This window comes from Lipophrys pholis, assembly GCF_963383615.2.
Source record: "Lipophrys pholis genome assembly, chromosome: 3".
Taxonomy (NCBI): domain Eukaryota; kingdom Metazoa; phylum Chordata; class Actinopteri; order Blenniiformes; family Blenniidae; genus Lipophrys; species Lipophrys pholis.
The window spans coordinates 22,235,956-22,254,826 of NC_137627.1; the positions used below are offsets into that span (position 1 = coordinate 22,235,956).

Here is an 18,871-nt window from a genome sequence, read left to right on the forward strand (position 1 = left end):
GGGACGTCGCTCGTGAGTCAGGGCAGCAGACTGGACTGAGCCGTATCCTCTGTGTCACACACCTCTCATTGGCATCTCTTATTTTTAATGAAGTCCTCACCTCAACCAATCAAACCAAATATAAAACAACACAGATGTACAGTGTGCGTGAACGGGTAAAGACTCTGGTCCCGCTCCGTTCTTCACTGATGTTTCATGACAGAAATCATTTCGGAGAGTGAAAACCTGCAACAGGGTTGATGGACACCCTTCGTGGCGGAGGTAAAAAAGCGGTTCATCTTGGATGTGTTTCTGCTCAAAGTTGCGTGATGTTGTTGAAAACCACTTTTGTGAAGCGGGTATGTGTCAGATGCTCATGCCATGTGTGAGTGAGTAAAGTCAAAGAGATTTGCACCTGCGAGGCGTCCCCTCGTTGCTGTTTCTGCACTTGTGGAGGCCAAAGCAGAGGGCAACAAACTTCCACCCCACCATCCTCTGGCCTGCAGGCATCTGGACGACAACCAAGATGAAACTTTTTGGTGAAGTGAGCCAACATTTCAATTAGCTGAGATTTCAATAAAAAAATGAATGAATCAGGTACAGAAATGAGTAAAGGGTGTTTCCAAAAATACTCACACACATAACTGGCCCACAAACATGAGTCATTCACCTGATCTTTAACTAATGATTTGCATGTAATGGATTACTCACCATCTTTAACCATTCTGGTTAACCACTCACATAAAAGCAGCTGACTCGTTCAGCATGCTGGGGACCCATCAAATATTCCCCATTTACCCAGCTGCACCCATGGGCGTTTCACTGAAGGTATGTGTTGACCCCTAGTGGTTAGTAAACTGGAAGAACTCAGAATGAAACCATAATTGTAGTTGGAAGTAAAATTGCACTGTAAATAGTCCCACAAGCAAAGTAATTGGAGTGGATATTTCTGAAGTTTGGTAAGTGCTTAAATCTGAAAAAATATTGCAAGAATTAAAGGATTTCTGAACAAACTGACTGATTTCTGATGCATCTGTTTTCAGCAGGGTGGATTATTGTCACGGTGTGTTTACAGTTCACAGGATTAAAATATGTTAGACAGTTACAGCTCATCAACACATAGAGGGTGGAACACATCACACCTGTGCCTCAATCGCTGCACTGCAGCTGCCTACCTGCCAAAAGATCCACTTCAAAAATTGTCGATAAACCTTTGCATAATCTCAGTCCTGAATACATCTCACATTCACTTGTATGAAACTTGGAGATCCCTCAGGTCCTGAGGAAGAAGTGTACCTAGAGTCAGAAGAAATAAAGTGAAGCTGCCTTTAGTTCCTATGCTTCTGCACCTGTGTAACATGCTGACACACTCACTTCTTTTAAATCAGGCCTAAAAACACGATTATAATGTTTACATTAAACAATATATTTTACTTTTTTTTATTACATTTATCTTAATAAAGGTTTTACTTTATTTATTCAAATTTCTATGTCTTTCTTAATCACTTTCATACATAGCAGTTCATCAGTCAACACTTTAAATCTTCTCGACCTGTGCTAGTGCATTTGTTGTATTTGCATTCATTCATTCAAAAAGAAAAAAAAAAGAAAAGAAAAGATAAATGATCAGAAGTGATCGCATGAGAAAATAAAAACTTTACGACCTTTTACGACAGTGGAGTCGAGTCAATGGCGCACGTCTCGGAACACGGCAGTGAGGAGAAGATGGCCGAGGGAGGTAATGATGCGGAGCTACTCAAGGAGAAGGCGAATAAGCACTTCAAAGGTAACCGCACAGGCCTGTCAAGTCAGCAGCGTTTCATATCTGTTTGTGACAGACAGCGACTTGGCCGTTAACGGCAGCAGCGGAGCGGCGGAACACTGCGGCCGGAGCCGGTGAAAGAGAGGAAGCTAAGCTAGGCAGCATGCTAACTGTAAACCCCATTCATTAGATCAGGATGGAAATATTAGCTGTAACTAGCTGAACTAATGTGGAGCATCTATTCAGAGCCACTCTATCTCGATATTGTTGCGATACAAGTAGAAACAGGCCATTTAAAGTAATTTTTAAACAGCAAGTCGAATTTTGTCCGCTCACGTTGAAGAGAAGCAGCATGCAAAGTCTTCTGTAGCTCGCTGCCTCATTTCGTTACGCCGCGTGATTTAGTGGCGATGTCCTGATGACTCAAAAATACTGTACATATTTAATGCTGTTGTGTTACAAATTGCAGCGTACAGCTTAAACCTTTTCTCCACTTTCTGGCTTATACACTTGCTCGGTGTTCCACTTTAACTGGTATCATATCTACGCGTGCACGAGGCCGCGGTTATTTGGGTGACCGCACCGATGCCTGCTCAAAACCCTACAGGTGCTAAATAAGTAGTTCACAGCATGTTGGTGCAATCTGGCCTGACATTCGTCATCGTTTATTTTTAGAGCTTACAGTTAAATGTATGTTGTTACTACTATAAAGGAAGGCTGTGGTTAAACGGATAAAGTTGTATCAAAGCCATACCTTTTCTTACACCAGTGTTCTAATGCTGTTTTTTTAACCTATGCTGTTTTAAAGTTTCTTCACTTCAAATAATTGAATGTTTTTCTTTGCACTTGTATATCCTCACACTTTTAGATTGTTTCTTTTTTTTTTTTTAAACAGCATTTCATACAAATTAGTCATTTTCTCTCCTGCTGAGCATAAACTCTGATTTTAACCTATATTGATTGATTCATAACTGACAACAAATGATGATCCACTGCATTAAACTTTTGCTTGACGAAATGATCGTAAGATGATACTGACATGACAGGAAACTTGACCAAAGAGGAAAGGAGTGTGTTGAATGAGGAAGTCATATAGTACTCATAAACGTGACTGAAATGATGGAGATGAAAATTAGGTAAGTCAATCTCAGATAGCGTGGGGTTTGCACAGGGAGAATATGCAAACCCCCACATCAGATAAACCTCCAAGCCCTGATTCAAACTGGAGATTTTCTCGCTATGAGACAAGCGTGTTACTCCAGTTCTGTGCAGGGGCTTTTTCAAAAGAATTAAGGAAAGTGTGACATTGTCAGCTCAAATAATACACAAAAAACACTTGTCATATCCCGTTTGGTATCATTACGTCTATGTCGATCATCTGTGAAGCCATTTGAACTGTTGCTGACCTGCATGAAAGATATTATACAGGAAAAACCTCATCAATTTTATTTCCACCCAAGCATGTGAACTTCTATCCAACCTTTGTCTATGCCTTTTTCTGGTACTTCTGTGATCTCTCTGCGCACGATGATGTTGAGTTTTGGCACTTTGGGGTCAGGCCTTGCATAGATGTTCTTGTAATCCCCTCTCCTCTCTGATTGGTCACTTTAAACGCCACTGTTTCCTGGTCATATAATTAATGACAGACTATCAATAGAATTAATGATTAGGGTTTTAATATTACTTTAAAAAACAAACAAACTGATTGACGTTTCTGTGAACAACCCAGATTAAGAAAAATTTGCAATTGACCATACTTAAGTTTAGCTGGCACTGTTAAAAAAAACCAAAACATATTTCTTAAGCCAGCTCTGTCTGGCCGAAGAAATGTGGTTCGGCTGTGCCAACCGCCCGGGCCGAAGTCGGTGCCGCACTACTAAATCTTCGGAACAGCCGTGTGCTACGCATGAGTGTTCCAGCTCGCGAATGACTATTAGTCATATTTTAATCATGTTTAGCATGTAACGTAGCTACTGTATGAGCCCCGCAACTCGTTAATTTGTCGGAGGGCGGGTTTACGTGATGCACCTGAAGGCATCAATAAAAGCTGTTAGCTCCTGCAGTTAAAACCAGAACATCGCGGCTCAGACAAAAACTTTCTCTTTTATTACTGAAACGTTTCAGAGAAATGTATTTCTGAAAACATTTGAAGCAAGAAATAGCTGTACAGTTGAAAAGTTAAACCGTTGCTTCACAGATGTCTGCCTGCTGTGAGGGGGCGTGGCCTGCGAGTTTGACAGCTTCACAGAGCATGGACTAGGCCTGGGCGGTAAACAGAAATTTTACCGGCACTGAAACCAGGGTGTGGACGATAAAGACGATCATCTGTTGAAAAAAGATGAAGTAATCGCCCCCTTTCTACCCCCCACCGCGGTCCGCAATGTCAGCCAATAACCACAACAGTCAGGGACTACAAGCTCCGGTGGAGCTGCAGAAGCTAATGACCACGGGATCAGCAGCAGGAGCGGAGCTATAGACCTATAGAACCAGAGTTATATAGTGGTTTATGTGCAGGAGCCTACTTATAAATTTCTATGTGGTCTGTCTTCTTCTGCGTTTTTGGTGTGCTTGGTGTTTCACAGCGCCCCCAAAGGCCTAGTATGTGTACTACATGCCCTGAAGTTTACAAGGGATGCAACTTGTTTCTTTCGTTATAGAGAACCTGATTACTTGACTACTTGAATGTGGCCATTTTCGAGTAAGCTCTTTGTAATATCCATATTTAGAATTTGTTCATAGATTGTATTTTTGATACTTTGTGTTTGCAGGAAATTTAAGTTATTTTATACTTTTAAATGTATTCGGTCGTTCTCATTTCAAGTAATCTGTGCTTCTCAGCTCGTCAATAAATCTTAACAACTGAAAGTACTTAATTTGTATTTTCTTAATTTATTTTCAGATAGTGTAGTTATACAGTCCTTTAAAGTGGCAATAATATAGGTCCAGGGGAGTCATACTATCAGTATTACTGCCACATCTAGTGGCCAAACATTTTTTTGCGCAGTAGAGTAGTTATCGTCCATTTATCGTTGTCGAGGTGAACTGCTTAATATATCATGATACTGACTTGAGGCCATATCGCCCAGCCCTAATATGGACTCTCCTAGCGAAAAAGTTTATTTTTTTTTTTGGCCGCTGGCTTACATTACAGCCCAACTTTTCTTGTTCTTATGGGAGTATGCAGGGGCTTTTACTTGCTCAGCCTTGATAGCCCCTACTGTACCTCTGACCAGGAAACAATGACGTTTAAAGTGGCCAATCAGAAAGGAGCTGGGATTACGAGGCTGCCTATGCAATGCCCGCCCCAAAATTGCCAAAACACCAGCTACATCACCGCGCACAGTGAGATCACAGGTGTCTAACTGTGCGCGATTACAGTTTTTATGTGCTTGTGTTTTTGGCACTAAATTGTTGCCATAGTTGCATTTCTTGGACTTGATATATGTAATTGAATGGCACAAATAGGGAGGCATGTTATTAGTATGACTTGACAACTGTATATAATAGCATCCAAACTCTTCAGTGGCTTAACAGAGCTCAATTTGATAAATAACACATAATATTCTGTAAATAACCACATTTCTGAATATGTTCCCACTGGTTAGTAAAAAAAATACAAGTACATTTAAATTTGATGTAATGTCTTTTAACTACCTGAAAATGTTGAAATATCTGAAGAAAAAAATTAAAGTTTAACATTATGCCACTCTAGTGAAAAATACCATCTATCAATTTTGTCACATCTAAAAATTCAACAGATGACTTATCCTCCTTTTTTTATTTTTTAAATTGGTAAAGTTTAATTTCCTTGGTCACATGTCAGGTGTTAAATAAACCAGAAAATATGAAATAATAATCTTGTGAAATATTCTGTTTTGAGATACTTTATTTAACATTTTTATGATAATCTTAAATTAAAAAAATTTTTTACAACAAAGATTAAAAAAAAAAAAATCTGTTTGTGTAAGACATTTTAAGTTATTGTTGGATGCAGCAGCAAGGAGGCTTTGGGTTCCGTTTGAAGCTGGGCGTGGGGGACTATGGTTTGATTGCGGCACAAAGCGCATCTGATGCGGAAACTAGTCGAGTTTTGAGTGCAAGCTGTAATGACGTGTCTCCTGTATAAAGGGAGCAGCTGATCAGAGGATCATCTTCACCTGTAATTATGTATGTGTGCACTCTTCTCCCCCTTTGAATGTAATTGAAAGACACAAGTTGGGAGAAATATGATTAATATGAATAAGTACACATGAGCTTAGTAATTGGCACAATTCAATATTTTTTGGGGGGGGCTGATGTGTTTGATGCTGGAGGATCAGGTGGTAATTAAAGTGTAGCCAGAACTCGCTTTAAAAAGTGCCTTCATAATGCTGTTTGCCTTTCTATACAATATGTGGACTGAAAAAAACAGATAAAACTGACTTTTCCTGCAGAGTTTTGTGCTGTATCTTTAAAAGATGCAGTGGAATGAATGGGAGAGAGGCAAGTTATTTGGAGCACTTCTATTTCTTTCTTTTTTTTTACGCACGCCTACAACATGTCTGTCTCGTGCCCCCACCAGTTCACCAGTTCATCGGAAACTACAGCAGCAGTGTGGCTGACACATTGATGAGTCAGAGCAGATGCAAGGGAAAGGCTGTCTGATGCAGGATGGGCTGGATCGTCTGTTGTCTAAGACAAACGGCCTAAAATAAAGTCAGATATACCCAGTACGAGCAGTGGTCATGAATGATCCCTGAATACCATGCGTTTCTTTCTTGTGCAAGAGAGAGTTTATAGAAAGAGGGCGGGCTTTATCGTGACATTTAGTGTTGATAGCATACTGGTAAATATTTACAAAGCCTGATTTAGGTTTGTGTACTTGTTAAGGGCTGTGAGCTGGATTTTACTTATGACTCCTTCAAAATGACTCACTAATCAGGTTAAGATTAGACACAGTGGTTAAGAAGGATACTTATGTGTTTTATAGAAAATGTATAGTTTGAATGCACAGTATAATGAATGTGCTCAGGGATTTATTCCACCGCTTGAGACTGAATAAGATCAGCAAGTATCAAGGTGTTGATGTTGTCTGCTCTGTGTTTCAGTTCGGTAAACTGTCGTGAGCTCACAGCAGGTCACACAGTTGGTTTAACGCCTAGTTATCACTGATATTGCGTTCATCAATAAGGGCAAAGGACAATTTTACTGCCTCACAACTTCCCCATCGTGCAAAATTGTCAGTGCATCTGTTGCTTGAGTATAAAACTGAAAAGTTGAGGATCATAAGTCGGATTATATCATAAAAACAGCTTTCATGTTGTTATGTTGGGGTTGCAATTGACCTGAAATGCTGTTTGTGGTTTCATTGGTACATTCTTCTAAGTGTAGCAACAAAGGGAGGTGACATGTAACTTATTAAGCTTTATTTTTTTTTGGTATGTGTGAAAATATGTTTTTAAAATAAACAAAGCAAAAATGATAAAAATAAAATAAAAACATCTAAATAAATAAGATGATGTAGCAAAGATAAGAAATGCGTATAAATCATGCTCATTATAAATATATCCCCAATAGAAACCCGTTTGTTTATTGGGATTTAATTAGCTACTGTTCCTGCTCTGCATCGATGAAGTTCTTCTGATAATAGTGATTCAGTTGGTAAATGCTCAACACAGCAAATATATAAAAGTATGACCGTAAGCATGGACTGTTTACGTTGTGAAAATGAAGCTGCTCCCTTCAAAATAAAACCACAGGACACCCAAATGACTTTCAAAAATTCAAATAATACATACAATCAAATGAGTTTGAATGGCAAAGATTTTTTTGGGTCTCAAAGATTTAACCCTTTTTTTTTTTTTTTTTCATAATCTTCCCCACAGAGAAAGACTACGAAAATGCTATCAAGTACTACTCAGAGGCTTTGGAGCTCAATCCATCCAATGCCATCTACTACAGCAACCGAAGCCTGGCGTACCTACGCACGGAGTGCTACGGTTACGCGCTGGCAGATGCGACCAAGGCCCTGGAGATAGACAAAAACTACATTAAGGGATATTATCGACGTGCCACCTCCAATATGGCGCTCGGCAAGTTCAAGGCTGCGCTGAAGGACTACGAGACGGTAAGAAATTTGTTTGTAGCTACATGCTTTCACTGTAATTTAAAATGTAGAGAAAGAGAGAAGTTAATAGTGTAACCATTAAGCAGAGGATGGGTAATTTGGCGTATTTTTCATGAGGCACCTCACAAATTCAGCTGTGCTCATCCCACAAATGCAACACTGTTTAAAATATATATATAAAGAGGCTTTCCAAGATATAAGATCTTTTTCCAAGAATTGTTGTTACAGCAAAGACATAATAAGCTTAAGTTTCCTAACTATGATGCTATGTTTAGTTTTTTGTTTTTTTTAAATCTGAATAAGAAGCTCTGCCATCCCATCTGCTGGCTTGTCACCACGAGTTACACTCCTTGGTTCCCCTAACACCCTGGAAAAGGGATTAGCCTTTAATCCAGCCATGATGCCAGTTAGAGCCAGTGCAAAGGCATTCGTACCACAGCTAATTTGGTGTCTATTGTTTGTGCTGTTTCCATAATAAACCAAATAATATGCTATGCTTGTGGCAAGAAAAGTCCTTAAAGCTTTGCCACAGTTGGCAAATTTATAGCTTTAATTAAACCACAGGTCATGAAATAAAAAAAAGTCTTACAAAGCAAGTGAGAGAATGGAGCCAGTTTTATTTATGCATTTATAGATGTAAGGCAGAATAATGACATTATTGAAGTGAGGTCATTTAACTCGTGTAACACTACCACCAGGATGAGATTGCACCGCCCGCCCCTCCCCCGACACAGGCTTCATCCCACATCAATTTGTGCTTTTTGCCGGTTTAATGTTTCTCATGTTAAACGATAAGGTATAAAATCTCAAATGCAATGAAAAGCACAGCTCGTCTTATAGAGTTAAGTATTTCCTGTGTTATGTGCTGTTTACACAGAGTAACGGTCATTTATTTTCTGCCTCATTATTAATGAAGTTTTGTCCTTTTCATTACAGGTCGTGAGGGTTCGCCCGAACGACAAAGATGCGAGGATGAAGTTTCAGGAATGTAACAAGATTGTGAAGCAGAAGGCCTTTGAGAGAGCCATTGCCGGCGACGAGATAAAAAAATCAGTGGTCGACTCTCTGGACATTGAAAACATGAGTAAGTATCTTTAATATCATTTAAAATGTGACTGTGCTCATGATGAGAACGTAGCAATTAGCTGGTGAAATAGGAATTAAATGTAATCGAATTCCACGAGTGGGAACTATTGAAATCTCAAGTGTGAAATGATGCTCTCCTGCAGCGATCGAAGACGACTACATCGGCCCCAAACTCGAAGATGGAAAAGTAACGTTGAAATTCATGCAGGAGATGATGGATTGGTTCAAAGATCAGAAAAAGCTGCACAGAAAGTGTGCATATCAGGTGAGAACAGGTTTGCTCCTTTCAAACTCCACACACTCGCTGAACTGATCACATCTCTAATTAAACTGCATCGTGTGCTTTCAGATTTTAGTGCAAGTCAAAGATGTCCTGGCAAAACTACCGAGCCTTGTGGAAATCACGTTAAAAGAGGTGAGAGCTTCAAATGAGATGAAGCGGAGTTGGGCTGCGTTCACATCTGTCATGTTTGGTTCAGTTAATTTATAATCCAGTGCCGCAGAGGGAAAATCAGGCTGCGGTTGATTTCTACACAAACTTTGGAGTGGTTTGAATAAAATTCCATTAAAGAAGAGAAACTATAAACTTTTGTTTGACTTTGTAATAGAGTGGTTACAACGTTCCCAAGAGCATAGAGGACATCGGCCTTAAAATGGTTTGTTAACATAACAAATCAAACAAGTCAAAAGTAATAAAAGTGGATAAAGTCGTGTCATGGGAAGCTGTTCTGTTAAAGTGATGGACTGTTTCCTCACAGTATTTTATAAGTCTTACGCCCAACAGGGGATTTCCTGCCGCTGTTGTGACACATTTATACATTTCATAAGCTGGCGGTGAGTTCCTGAATAACAATAATCCAGCTTCCACTGTGTGGTATTCAGTGCCGCACGCAGAATTCATGTGGAGGTTATGGTGCTGAGAACACGTCACGGCAGCTTGTGTTTCGGAGCTTTTTTATAGATTTTGCTCCATTTTTAGAAATGTCACAGAGCCCGCAAAGTGCAGCAGACTGGAGTGTGAACTTTGGTCTGGACCACAAGTGTGAACACAGACTTAACTTGTGGGATTTACACACCCTGTCATCAGCTTCTGATGTGACTACATGGAGTGGATGATTTGTTTTGGCAGTCTAATAAAGTTTCTCCTTTGGTCTCAGTTCAGAGTGTTTTAACTTTCTCTTCTTTCTTTTTTTTTTTTTTTTTGCCACAGACAGAAAAAATAACTATTTGTGGTGACACCCACGGACAATACTACGACCTCCTCAACATCTTCAAGCTGAACGGCTTACCATCGGAGACCAACCCTTACGTATCCTTTCGTCCTGCAGACAGCCACGCGTCCGCTTTTAACTGTGTCCAGTGCCGTCATCCCCCCACATTGTACTATTATGTTTCTAAAAGGACAGCGGCCGCGTGCCTCGAAACCAAAACATGTGCGTCACGGTGCTTAACCACGCCGTTTAGCTCTTCAATGGTGACTTTGTGGACCGCGGCTCCTTCTCTCTTGAGGTCATTCTTACCCTCTTTGGCTTCAAGCTGCTCTACCCCAACGACTTCCACTTGCTCCGAGGTGAGTGCGCTCGCAGCGTTTTGCTCCTGTCGGATGGTGGATGTATGTTTAGCAGCTCGTAAAATGTCAGCTTATGTATCACACTTAACCACATGTTGTAAAGTTTAAAGAGCGTCAGTGTAAGCTCATCCAGCTTCTATAACGCCTCCACCCAAGTTAGAGTTACAGGTTCTGGGGCGTCGTCGTGATTTAGGTGTTGGTTACATTTTGTACTCACTTTAATCAACGTGCACCTCACCTATTACTGTCACCATCTTCTACACCAGGGGTTCTCGATCCTGGTCCTCGAGGGCCCCCTGTCCTGCATGCTTTAGGTTCCTCCCAGTTGCAACTCACCTGAATGAAATAAGGCCTCGTTACTTGGCTTGACGATGACATCAACATCAGATTGAGGTGTGCTGAAGCTGGGAGAGAGCTGAAACATGCAGGACACCGGCCCTCGAGGACCAAGATTGAGAACCCCTGTTCTACACCCACCCAGTAGTAGTTATGGCTGCAGGGCCTAATCGACATACAGGGACAGGTCACCAGTCCAACACAGATACAGAGACACACATGCGTCAATAATTACTTCAAGAACCATTCATTTAGATGTGCATTCATTTTTCATAATTACTATATTTAAGTTCAGGTCAAGGGAAGCTTTTTGTACACTCCAGAGAGGAAACCTGTCTATCAGGGCGACTACAGAATCATAATCTCACGTTAACTATAACTAACTCGCATGTCTGGATTGTGGGATACATTTAGAAGACTACACCTGCCCGGTTGGGCCCCCTTTCTCTCTGGATGCCACAGCTATATATATAGTATTTTGTTTATTATTTAATTTCATTACATTTGTGTTTAGACCTTTCACGGATAATTTATTTATCTTTTTCTGTTTGTTTTCTTTCTGTTGTCAACTATCTTTTTTTTTTTTTTAAATGTTATTTAATTTTTTTAAACATTTTTTGTCATTTTTTATTTCTACTATTTCTTCCTCTCCCACCCCTTCCAGTTATTTTACACACACACACACACACACACACACACACACACACACACACACACACACACACACACACACACACACACACACACACACACACACACACACACACACACACACACACACACACACACACACACACACACACACACACACACACACAGAGTCTTTTCGGCATCTTACACTGATGTCTTTGTTAGTGTCTTGTCTTGGATGTATGTTGTTAAGTTTAAAAAAAAAAAAAAGGTACCGTAAGAAAACCTGGAATTGAATACAGCAGTTCTCACCACAATGGCGGTTTGAGGAATAGACTTCAGGGATGCACAATACATTTTTACGTCCATAGTACATATTGCGCCGTTGTGGCACAGATCGGATCTGCCTTTGCACAGTATAAGCAGGAAAAAGACGCATGCGTTCAGATAGTTTGAGATGTGATACAGGCCTCATTCATATGTGGAAATAAATCAGTTGTGTATGGGCTGTGTGCCAATGCGACCACCGTGTAAGCCGGCTGATCGGATTTTCTTAACATTGCGTCTCTAACATCATTAAATCTGCCAGCATCTCGCTTATATTGTCACTTAGTGAACACACAGTAAATAAATGTGAAGCATGGAGGCCGTGCGACAGGAGGAAATTCCAGCACAGTGCTCGGTTGACGAGGTCACGTGACTTCTGGAGGAAATAATTGCAGCATAAAATAAAATGATGGTCCTTTTCCTCCAACCTCTGCCTAAAAATCCTGGCAACGTTTGAACTTCTCAGGCACCGCGACATTAACATCCAGCATATGTCAACCACCGTTTTGGTTTTGCAGCCTGAAATTTGTAAACACTACAAGTACGCATGCTGTTTCTCACATCGTAGGCGAGTGTAATCGCAGGAATCAGATATCGTCACTTGATAAAATCTGTGTAACCTCAAGGTCGAAGAAATCTGATTTTGGCAGCAGATCTGATCTGGGCATCAAGACTTGCAGTGTAATTGCAGCCTAAGAGCAAACTGGATTCAATAATGAACCTAACAGCCCAGTCTTTGTGACGATCTAATTCCTACTGAAAAACTCCGGTCTTTTCACTGTGAGGTGACAAAACTAACCACTTCAAGAGGTCACCGTTGTTTGTATAGGGGCTCAACATAAAGTAACAGGATTGTTCACCCGGCACTAACCCCATCCATTCCTGAAGGTAACCATGAGACGGACAACATGAACCAGATGTACGGCTTCGAAGGCGAAGTGAAAGCCAAGTACACAGCCCAGATGTTTCAGCTCTTCAGCGAGGTCTTCCAGTGGCTTCCGCTCGCACAGTGCATCAACAACAAAGTGCTGGTAAGCTTTGAGAGTGTGAGCTGGAAGAGGCCGTTCACTGTAAATAGTATTGCAATCAACAGCAAGGGTTAGTTCTAATAAATCCCGCTTCTCATTTGTATGTTTTATTACTAATCGCTGTCACATTGAACTCAAAGTGTCATTTAAACCTGCAAAAATCCCCAAAATGATGTACTATCCATGTGAGACAGGCATCTGTTAACTTTAATTGGGACTTAGTTTTTTTTTTTTATTGTTTTATTTGATCTTTTGCTTATTAGTTAGGTCACACTTGCTCCATCCTGTTTTTTTTTTCCAGAGAAACAGACTTCATTCCAGGTTACACATCAATATTTCAGAAACAACTCGGTCTTAGAAATACATCTGAAAGGAGATTTTAATATAGAAAAGATTTAACGTACCACAGTTCCACTGATATTCTCCAGCAAATATCATAATGTTTCAGGATTTCCATAACCTTGTGACACTGGCTTGATGTATGTTTGCACTCTATTCTAAGAAGCTGTTCCTCCTCAGGTAATGCATGGGGGGCTTTTCAGTGAAGATGGTGTCACATTGGAGGATCTCAGGAAGATTGATAGGAATCGACAACCTCCAGACTCAGGTAGGGTCCAACTCTGTAAGACGTCTAATAAAACTTATGTCAGTAAAGAAGAAGTGAAAGACCAGGGATCAGTCGGGTCACAATCAGACATTTCAAAGAGAAATATGATGAAAGACATTTTAGATTCTAGAGCAGATGTGGGAAAATGACTTGTAGGTCCCAGTTTTTGCCTGCTGGTGCGTGTTTGTGAGCCCACCAACGTTTGACTTCACTGAAATGGTGAATGAGACTTTGGACATGAGGTCTGCAGCTTTTCTTAAATGCCACCTGAGTGGCTCCAAGTGAAACCAACACATGAGAACAACACACCATCGGACTTTCTTTTAACTCCACTTGTGAACTTTCACAGTCATTTAACATATTGAATCATTCCGTTTTGAACATTTCACTGTCTATAGTATTTATAGCTGTACGTCAAGAAGATTATTTAAAATATTGTAGTACTGAATTAATTTTCTTGAAACGACAGTAATTAGTGTTAAAACCACAATTTTACAAATATGTAGGAAAAACTTGTTTCTTTAACTTATTTACTTATCTATATAATATTTATAGTTAGGAATAAAGCTGAAAAGTGACAAAAAATGTGAAATATTAAGAATAAAGCTCTCAACAGTGGAAAGAATTAAAGTCCATGTTTAGTCTTCCTTTTCTACGTATGTATGTGTATAACCACATTCATGTGTTAGATATTTAATGTCCAAGGGGGAAAAAAACCCCAATATCAAGACATTAAACTTATTATTCAGGCTCATGTACTTCAGGCTCATGTACTTCAGGCTCATGTACTTCAGACTCATGTACTTCAGACGGTGTTACCATCACCACCTTTATGCATGGGTCTATTGCATTTCTCTTTATTTCATTCCTTTCTCAACACTGCCCCCTCACAACTCCTGGTGCGACCACAAAGTTAGATGCATTTACTTAATTTATACTCCCAGTACTATAAACTGAATAAATGCAAAATAATGACCGATGGCTCTTTGTGTAAATGTAAAATGAGCTGTTGCTGCCTGATTGTCGACGTGTATGAAGGAAGAGATTTAGTACCATCTGGCAGTCGGTGTGTGAACTACTTGCAGCAAAGTGATTTTGTAGTAGACCGAGGTGAGCTTTAGTATCTCTGGGGGAATTTGTGATGCAGCACGAGTTGATCAGGATCGACAGGCACAACATTCAGCCAGTAGATACATTTCAAACCAATCGCTGTAGGTGGGAAAAAGTTCCTCTGTTTGTTTGATCTGCACATTGATAGGCTGAACAGATGGGAACAAATTAAACCGTGGTCACCATGAATGGAGTCTTTTTCAGTCTCTGGGCCCTGAACAAATCATTCAGATTGTTGAGTTCTGTAACACGGAGCAGCAATGATTGCAACAACCTGTGTGATTCAGTTTCCAAGCCCTGTTTCAACAGCGGTAGCATCAAAAGAATGATCAGGATAAATTTCATCACAGGTACTTCAGTATTTTCTTCAAGGAAAATAAAATTTTAAAATAATTGTAGCTAAAATCAGGCAATAAAGGGTTAAAGGTTACATATCACATATAAGTAAGTAATGCAACACTTTCAGTTAAACATCACTCGTTTATTGAGCTGATATTGGAAATAACTTTTCTACCTTTGTCTCTGCGACAGGCCCCATGTGTGACCTCCTCTGGTCAGATCCACAGCCTCAGGTCAGTGTCCAACCGTTCCAGCTTGGTGTTTAGGTTTAATCCTCTCAATGCGCTCACAGGTTTAGGTTTCACTCAATTCTATGTCTTTAATAATGCTTCTCTGTATCCGCCTGTGTTCTGCAGAACGGCCGGTCAGTCAGCAAGCGAGGCGTGAGCTGCCAGTTCGGGCCCGACGTGACGGAGAGGTTCCTGGAGCAGAACAAGCTGGATTTCATCGTGCGCAGTCATGAGGTCAAAGCTGAGGGCTACGAAGTCACTCACTCAGGGAAGTGCGTCACCGTGTTCTCAGCACCCAACTACTGGTACGTACTCCGGATGGACAGCTTACAGTGAGGGATGCGCCGATAACTGATAGTAACCAATATTTTATCTCGACGTATAAATGCAATCTCCCATAATCAGCTCTGAGAGATGCTGAAAAATAAGTCGGAACGGTGAACACGAACCGTCTTTCTCTGCTTATTTCAGTGCAAAACATGGTTTGAGTATAATTTATATATTCGAACGATTCGGACACGACGGCTGATTTATATATAGTCCATCCCTGCTAACAGTCACTGAAACTGGACAGTCCTCACGGTGTTCTCCTGTTGTCTGCTTTCCTGCAGTGATCAGATGGGAAACAAAGGAGCATATATCCACCTCAGGGGATCCGACCTCAAGCCAGAATTTCACCAGTTCACTGCTGTGGTCAGTACTCTCTATCAACTCATTGTTTCAGAAACCATTGTGGCAGTTGTGTTTTTTTATTTATGTGATTGGGAATTGTTTTCCACCTCATTAAGAGTCTTATATAAAGATAGATCTAATGAAGCCCTTTCCTTTGTCGAATAATCATTGCACAGATTTTGAACGTGTACGGAGTTCTATCTACAACATTACTGACATCTACTGGTGTTGGGATGTAATTGCGTCCCCTCAGAATCAGGCCTCATTTTGAACTTTTAGTTATTTTTCAATCAATATACTGTATGTTGTGTCAATGGTTGATGTTTTAAAAAGAGACATAAGATAGCTGACACAAAATTGCAAAAATTAACTTGTACAATCGAGTCTGACTTCTATCTAACTGAGGTAAACATCCACCCATGGCTTGGTCTGCTGCGCTCCGTCATTCAGTGCAGGTTCTGGGTGACTGGAGGTGTAGAGGAAGGCAGGTTACATCCTGGTCTGACAGCCAGACACTTTCACATCCACGAACCAGCCAATCACTGATTAACCTTTAAAGCATTTCTTTGACCTGTGGGTGGAAACCACTGCACGCTGAAAATATGCAACGGCAACACAGAACAGCCCCTGTACCCTGGACTCGAACCGGTAATCGTCTCCCAGAGTAGCAAGAGTGCAATCCACTCCTCCACCGTGCATCGTTGCCTGATATTTTAATAACGGGCTTTTAATGATTACAGCTCAGTTTCATTGCGGCAGCGGGGAGCAAACACAACTCTGCAAAGGACTTCAATCATCAGCTTCAGTTACTATGACAACTAGTTACTTAACTACCGACTTTTACAGCAATTGAACACTCATCTGGTGACGTAATCTTACCAGCAGTAAGACACACCAGGTACGATGTTTGACGGGAGCTAAATTTGAGGGTTGTTTTTCAAATCAGGTCGAAGAAAATATCTTAAAGTCATATGTAATTAAAACAAAACAAAAAAGAACAAATTTCAACCACAGACGGTTCAGAAGTGGAAGAGAGATGAAGAAAAGGCCTGAAAGTAAAATTCCTTTCTTCTCTGATGGAAATAAAAATAAATAAAAAATATTTATATGAAATTAATGTTTACACTATAAATATTGACCTCGGTCATGAGTTTCCTCCCACAGTCCAAACGTGTGCGTTTCAGGTTATTTGGTGACGGTCTGTGTTTGACCTTTGACCTTTGACCTGTCCAGAAGCATCCACAGTCAGATATGATTGGATAATAATTGCTCTTTCTTATGCCTCACATGTGCAGCATTTCACAGTCAAATCACTTTGTTGATTTTGTTGTTTTTACAAATTTTCCTTTAATTCTTGTGCTTCTGAACTGTGGACGCCAAGGAATCTAATAATGTTGCTAAGTGATGTACATTTTTGAATTCTGCTTTATGAACTGATCACGATTACAGACACTTTTCCTTTCGTATCTAAAATGACTTGATTTTGATTTTGCAGTGTGCATGGACACATAATTTACCTCATTTCCATCAGTCTTTTGTGATAGTTGCATTGCACAGTGGTGATATATTTCCGATGATGCAGCCCTAATAAACACAGTTTTGGCAATAAAAATATCAATACACTTTAGAAATCTGTATCAACTCATTTACTGTTAAAATAATGTAGGATATATGATAAAACTCCAGTGAAAAATGCTTGCTGATAGCGAGATAAATTTTCCTGACAGACGAAATACAACTTGTCTTTTTTGTGAAGGTTACATTTATTTATTTATTTATTTATTGTTTTTTCCCCCCACAGCCTCATCCGAATGTCAAGCCCATGGCATACGCAAACACGCTAATGCAGTTGGGGATGATGTAGTGGCCACACTAATCAGTGTGTGTGATGCTGATGACCTCCCGTCGGACCCCAACCCTACCCGCCACCCCGTTCCCTCCAGCGCTCGGACATGCCCTCGTTCATGCCCAGCCTGAGGGGCCCCTCGCCCCCGCAGCCTCCCCCCGCTAGTCGTACGCATAAAACGCGTGATGTAGTTCACATGGGAAGAGATCACTTAGACCAGCTCAGTCTAGAACTGGACGTATTCCTTCATGTCACCGGTTGTAACTGGAAAAACTCCCATTACGATTTGACCAGTCGCCTCGTCATGCTGTTCAATCTCTGGGTCAAAGGAAAACAACATTCAGAATTTCCCATCAGCCTTCTTCAAGGCCCGTTTTAAATATTCCTTTCGCTCAGCAGATGGCATCAAATGGCTGGTATGTACCAAAGATCTGTAATGAAAATGATTGTTCAGTTTTTGCAATGAGCATCTTAAACCTAGCATTGTATCATTGGCCTCCGTCAAGAGTTTAGAGCTTCGTAAACTGGTCCAAGAGCGTCATGATCAACAGTGTTTCTCAAACCACTCAACAGTATGCCAGGTTTCCATTTTCATTTTACAGGAACAGAATCTGATTACATGTTTGATTCCAGTTTGAATTTAAAAAAAAAAAAAAAAAAAAAGAGAGAGATTTCCTGTCTCTGGGTACACTCTAAACGGTGCTGTTTGCCACTAGTGGTGTATTTTAGCTGGTTCAGTCATGTAGCTGGTAACTTTTGTTTTGCACTTGCTGCACTGCTTCCTCTCTGGAGAAGGTACTGCTGCTCTCTGTGTGTTCATCCCAGTTCGTCCTTGTGCCACTCACCCGACTGCTCCCGCACAGTCTATTCTCCAAACACGGGCGGCACTGAAGTCTCCAATATGTGTCCGATGACTGGTGACCTACTTTTGACCCCTTATGTGGATTCCTTCAACACATAAACGTCCAAAATGCAATCCTATCTTGAAACGCACAGCTGCATTGTCCAATGGCCCTCAACTTTTTAGATAAAGAAGTACACTGACGTGTATGTATATATACTGTATCATTTAAAGATTCTGTGTATTGTTTGGAGAAAATTATTGAATAAAAAAAGCAAGTTCAGTGATTTTTGGAAAACGGCTGGTATCTATTGTTTTTTTGAAACTTTATTTTTATTACAAGTTTTTCATGGTTAAATGGTCGACAAACAAAATACACGTACATACAAAAAAACAAGGACA

At 40.4% G+C, this 18,871-nt stretch overlaps 1 protein-coding gene across 1 annotated transcript; it reads left to right on the top strand.

Annotated features, from left to right (window-relative positions):
- The first annotated feature begins 1,654 nt into the window (after positions 1-1,654).
- ppp5c (protein phosphatase 5, catalytic subunit) lies at positions 1,655-18,763 on the top strand. The gene is made up of 13 exons (XM_080458955.1): positions 1,655-1,765; positions 7,606-7,847; positions 8,784-8,931; positions 9,077-9,198; positions 9,283-9,348; positions 10,144-10,242; positions 10,398-10,503; positions 12,685-12,827; positions 13,344-13,431; positions 15,073-15,113; positions 15,237-15,415; positions 15,722-15,803; positions 17,584-18,763. The coding sequence occupies exons 1-13, from the start codon at positions 1,669-1,671 to the stop codon at positions 17,644-17,646; spliced, it is 1,476 nt and encodes a 491-aa protein (XP_080315081.1). The 5' UTR covers positions 1,655-1,668; the 3' UTR covers positions 17,647-18,763.
- The last annotated feature ends 108 nt before the right edge of the window (positions 18,764-18,871 follow it).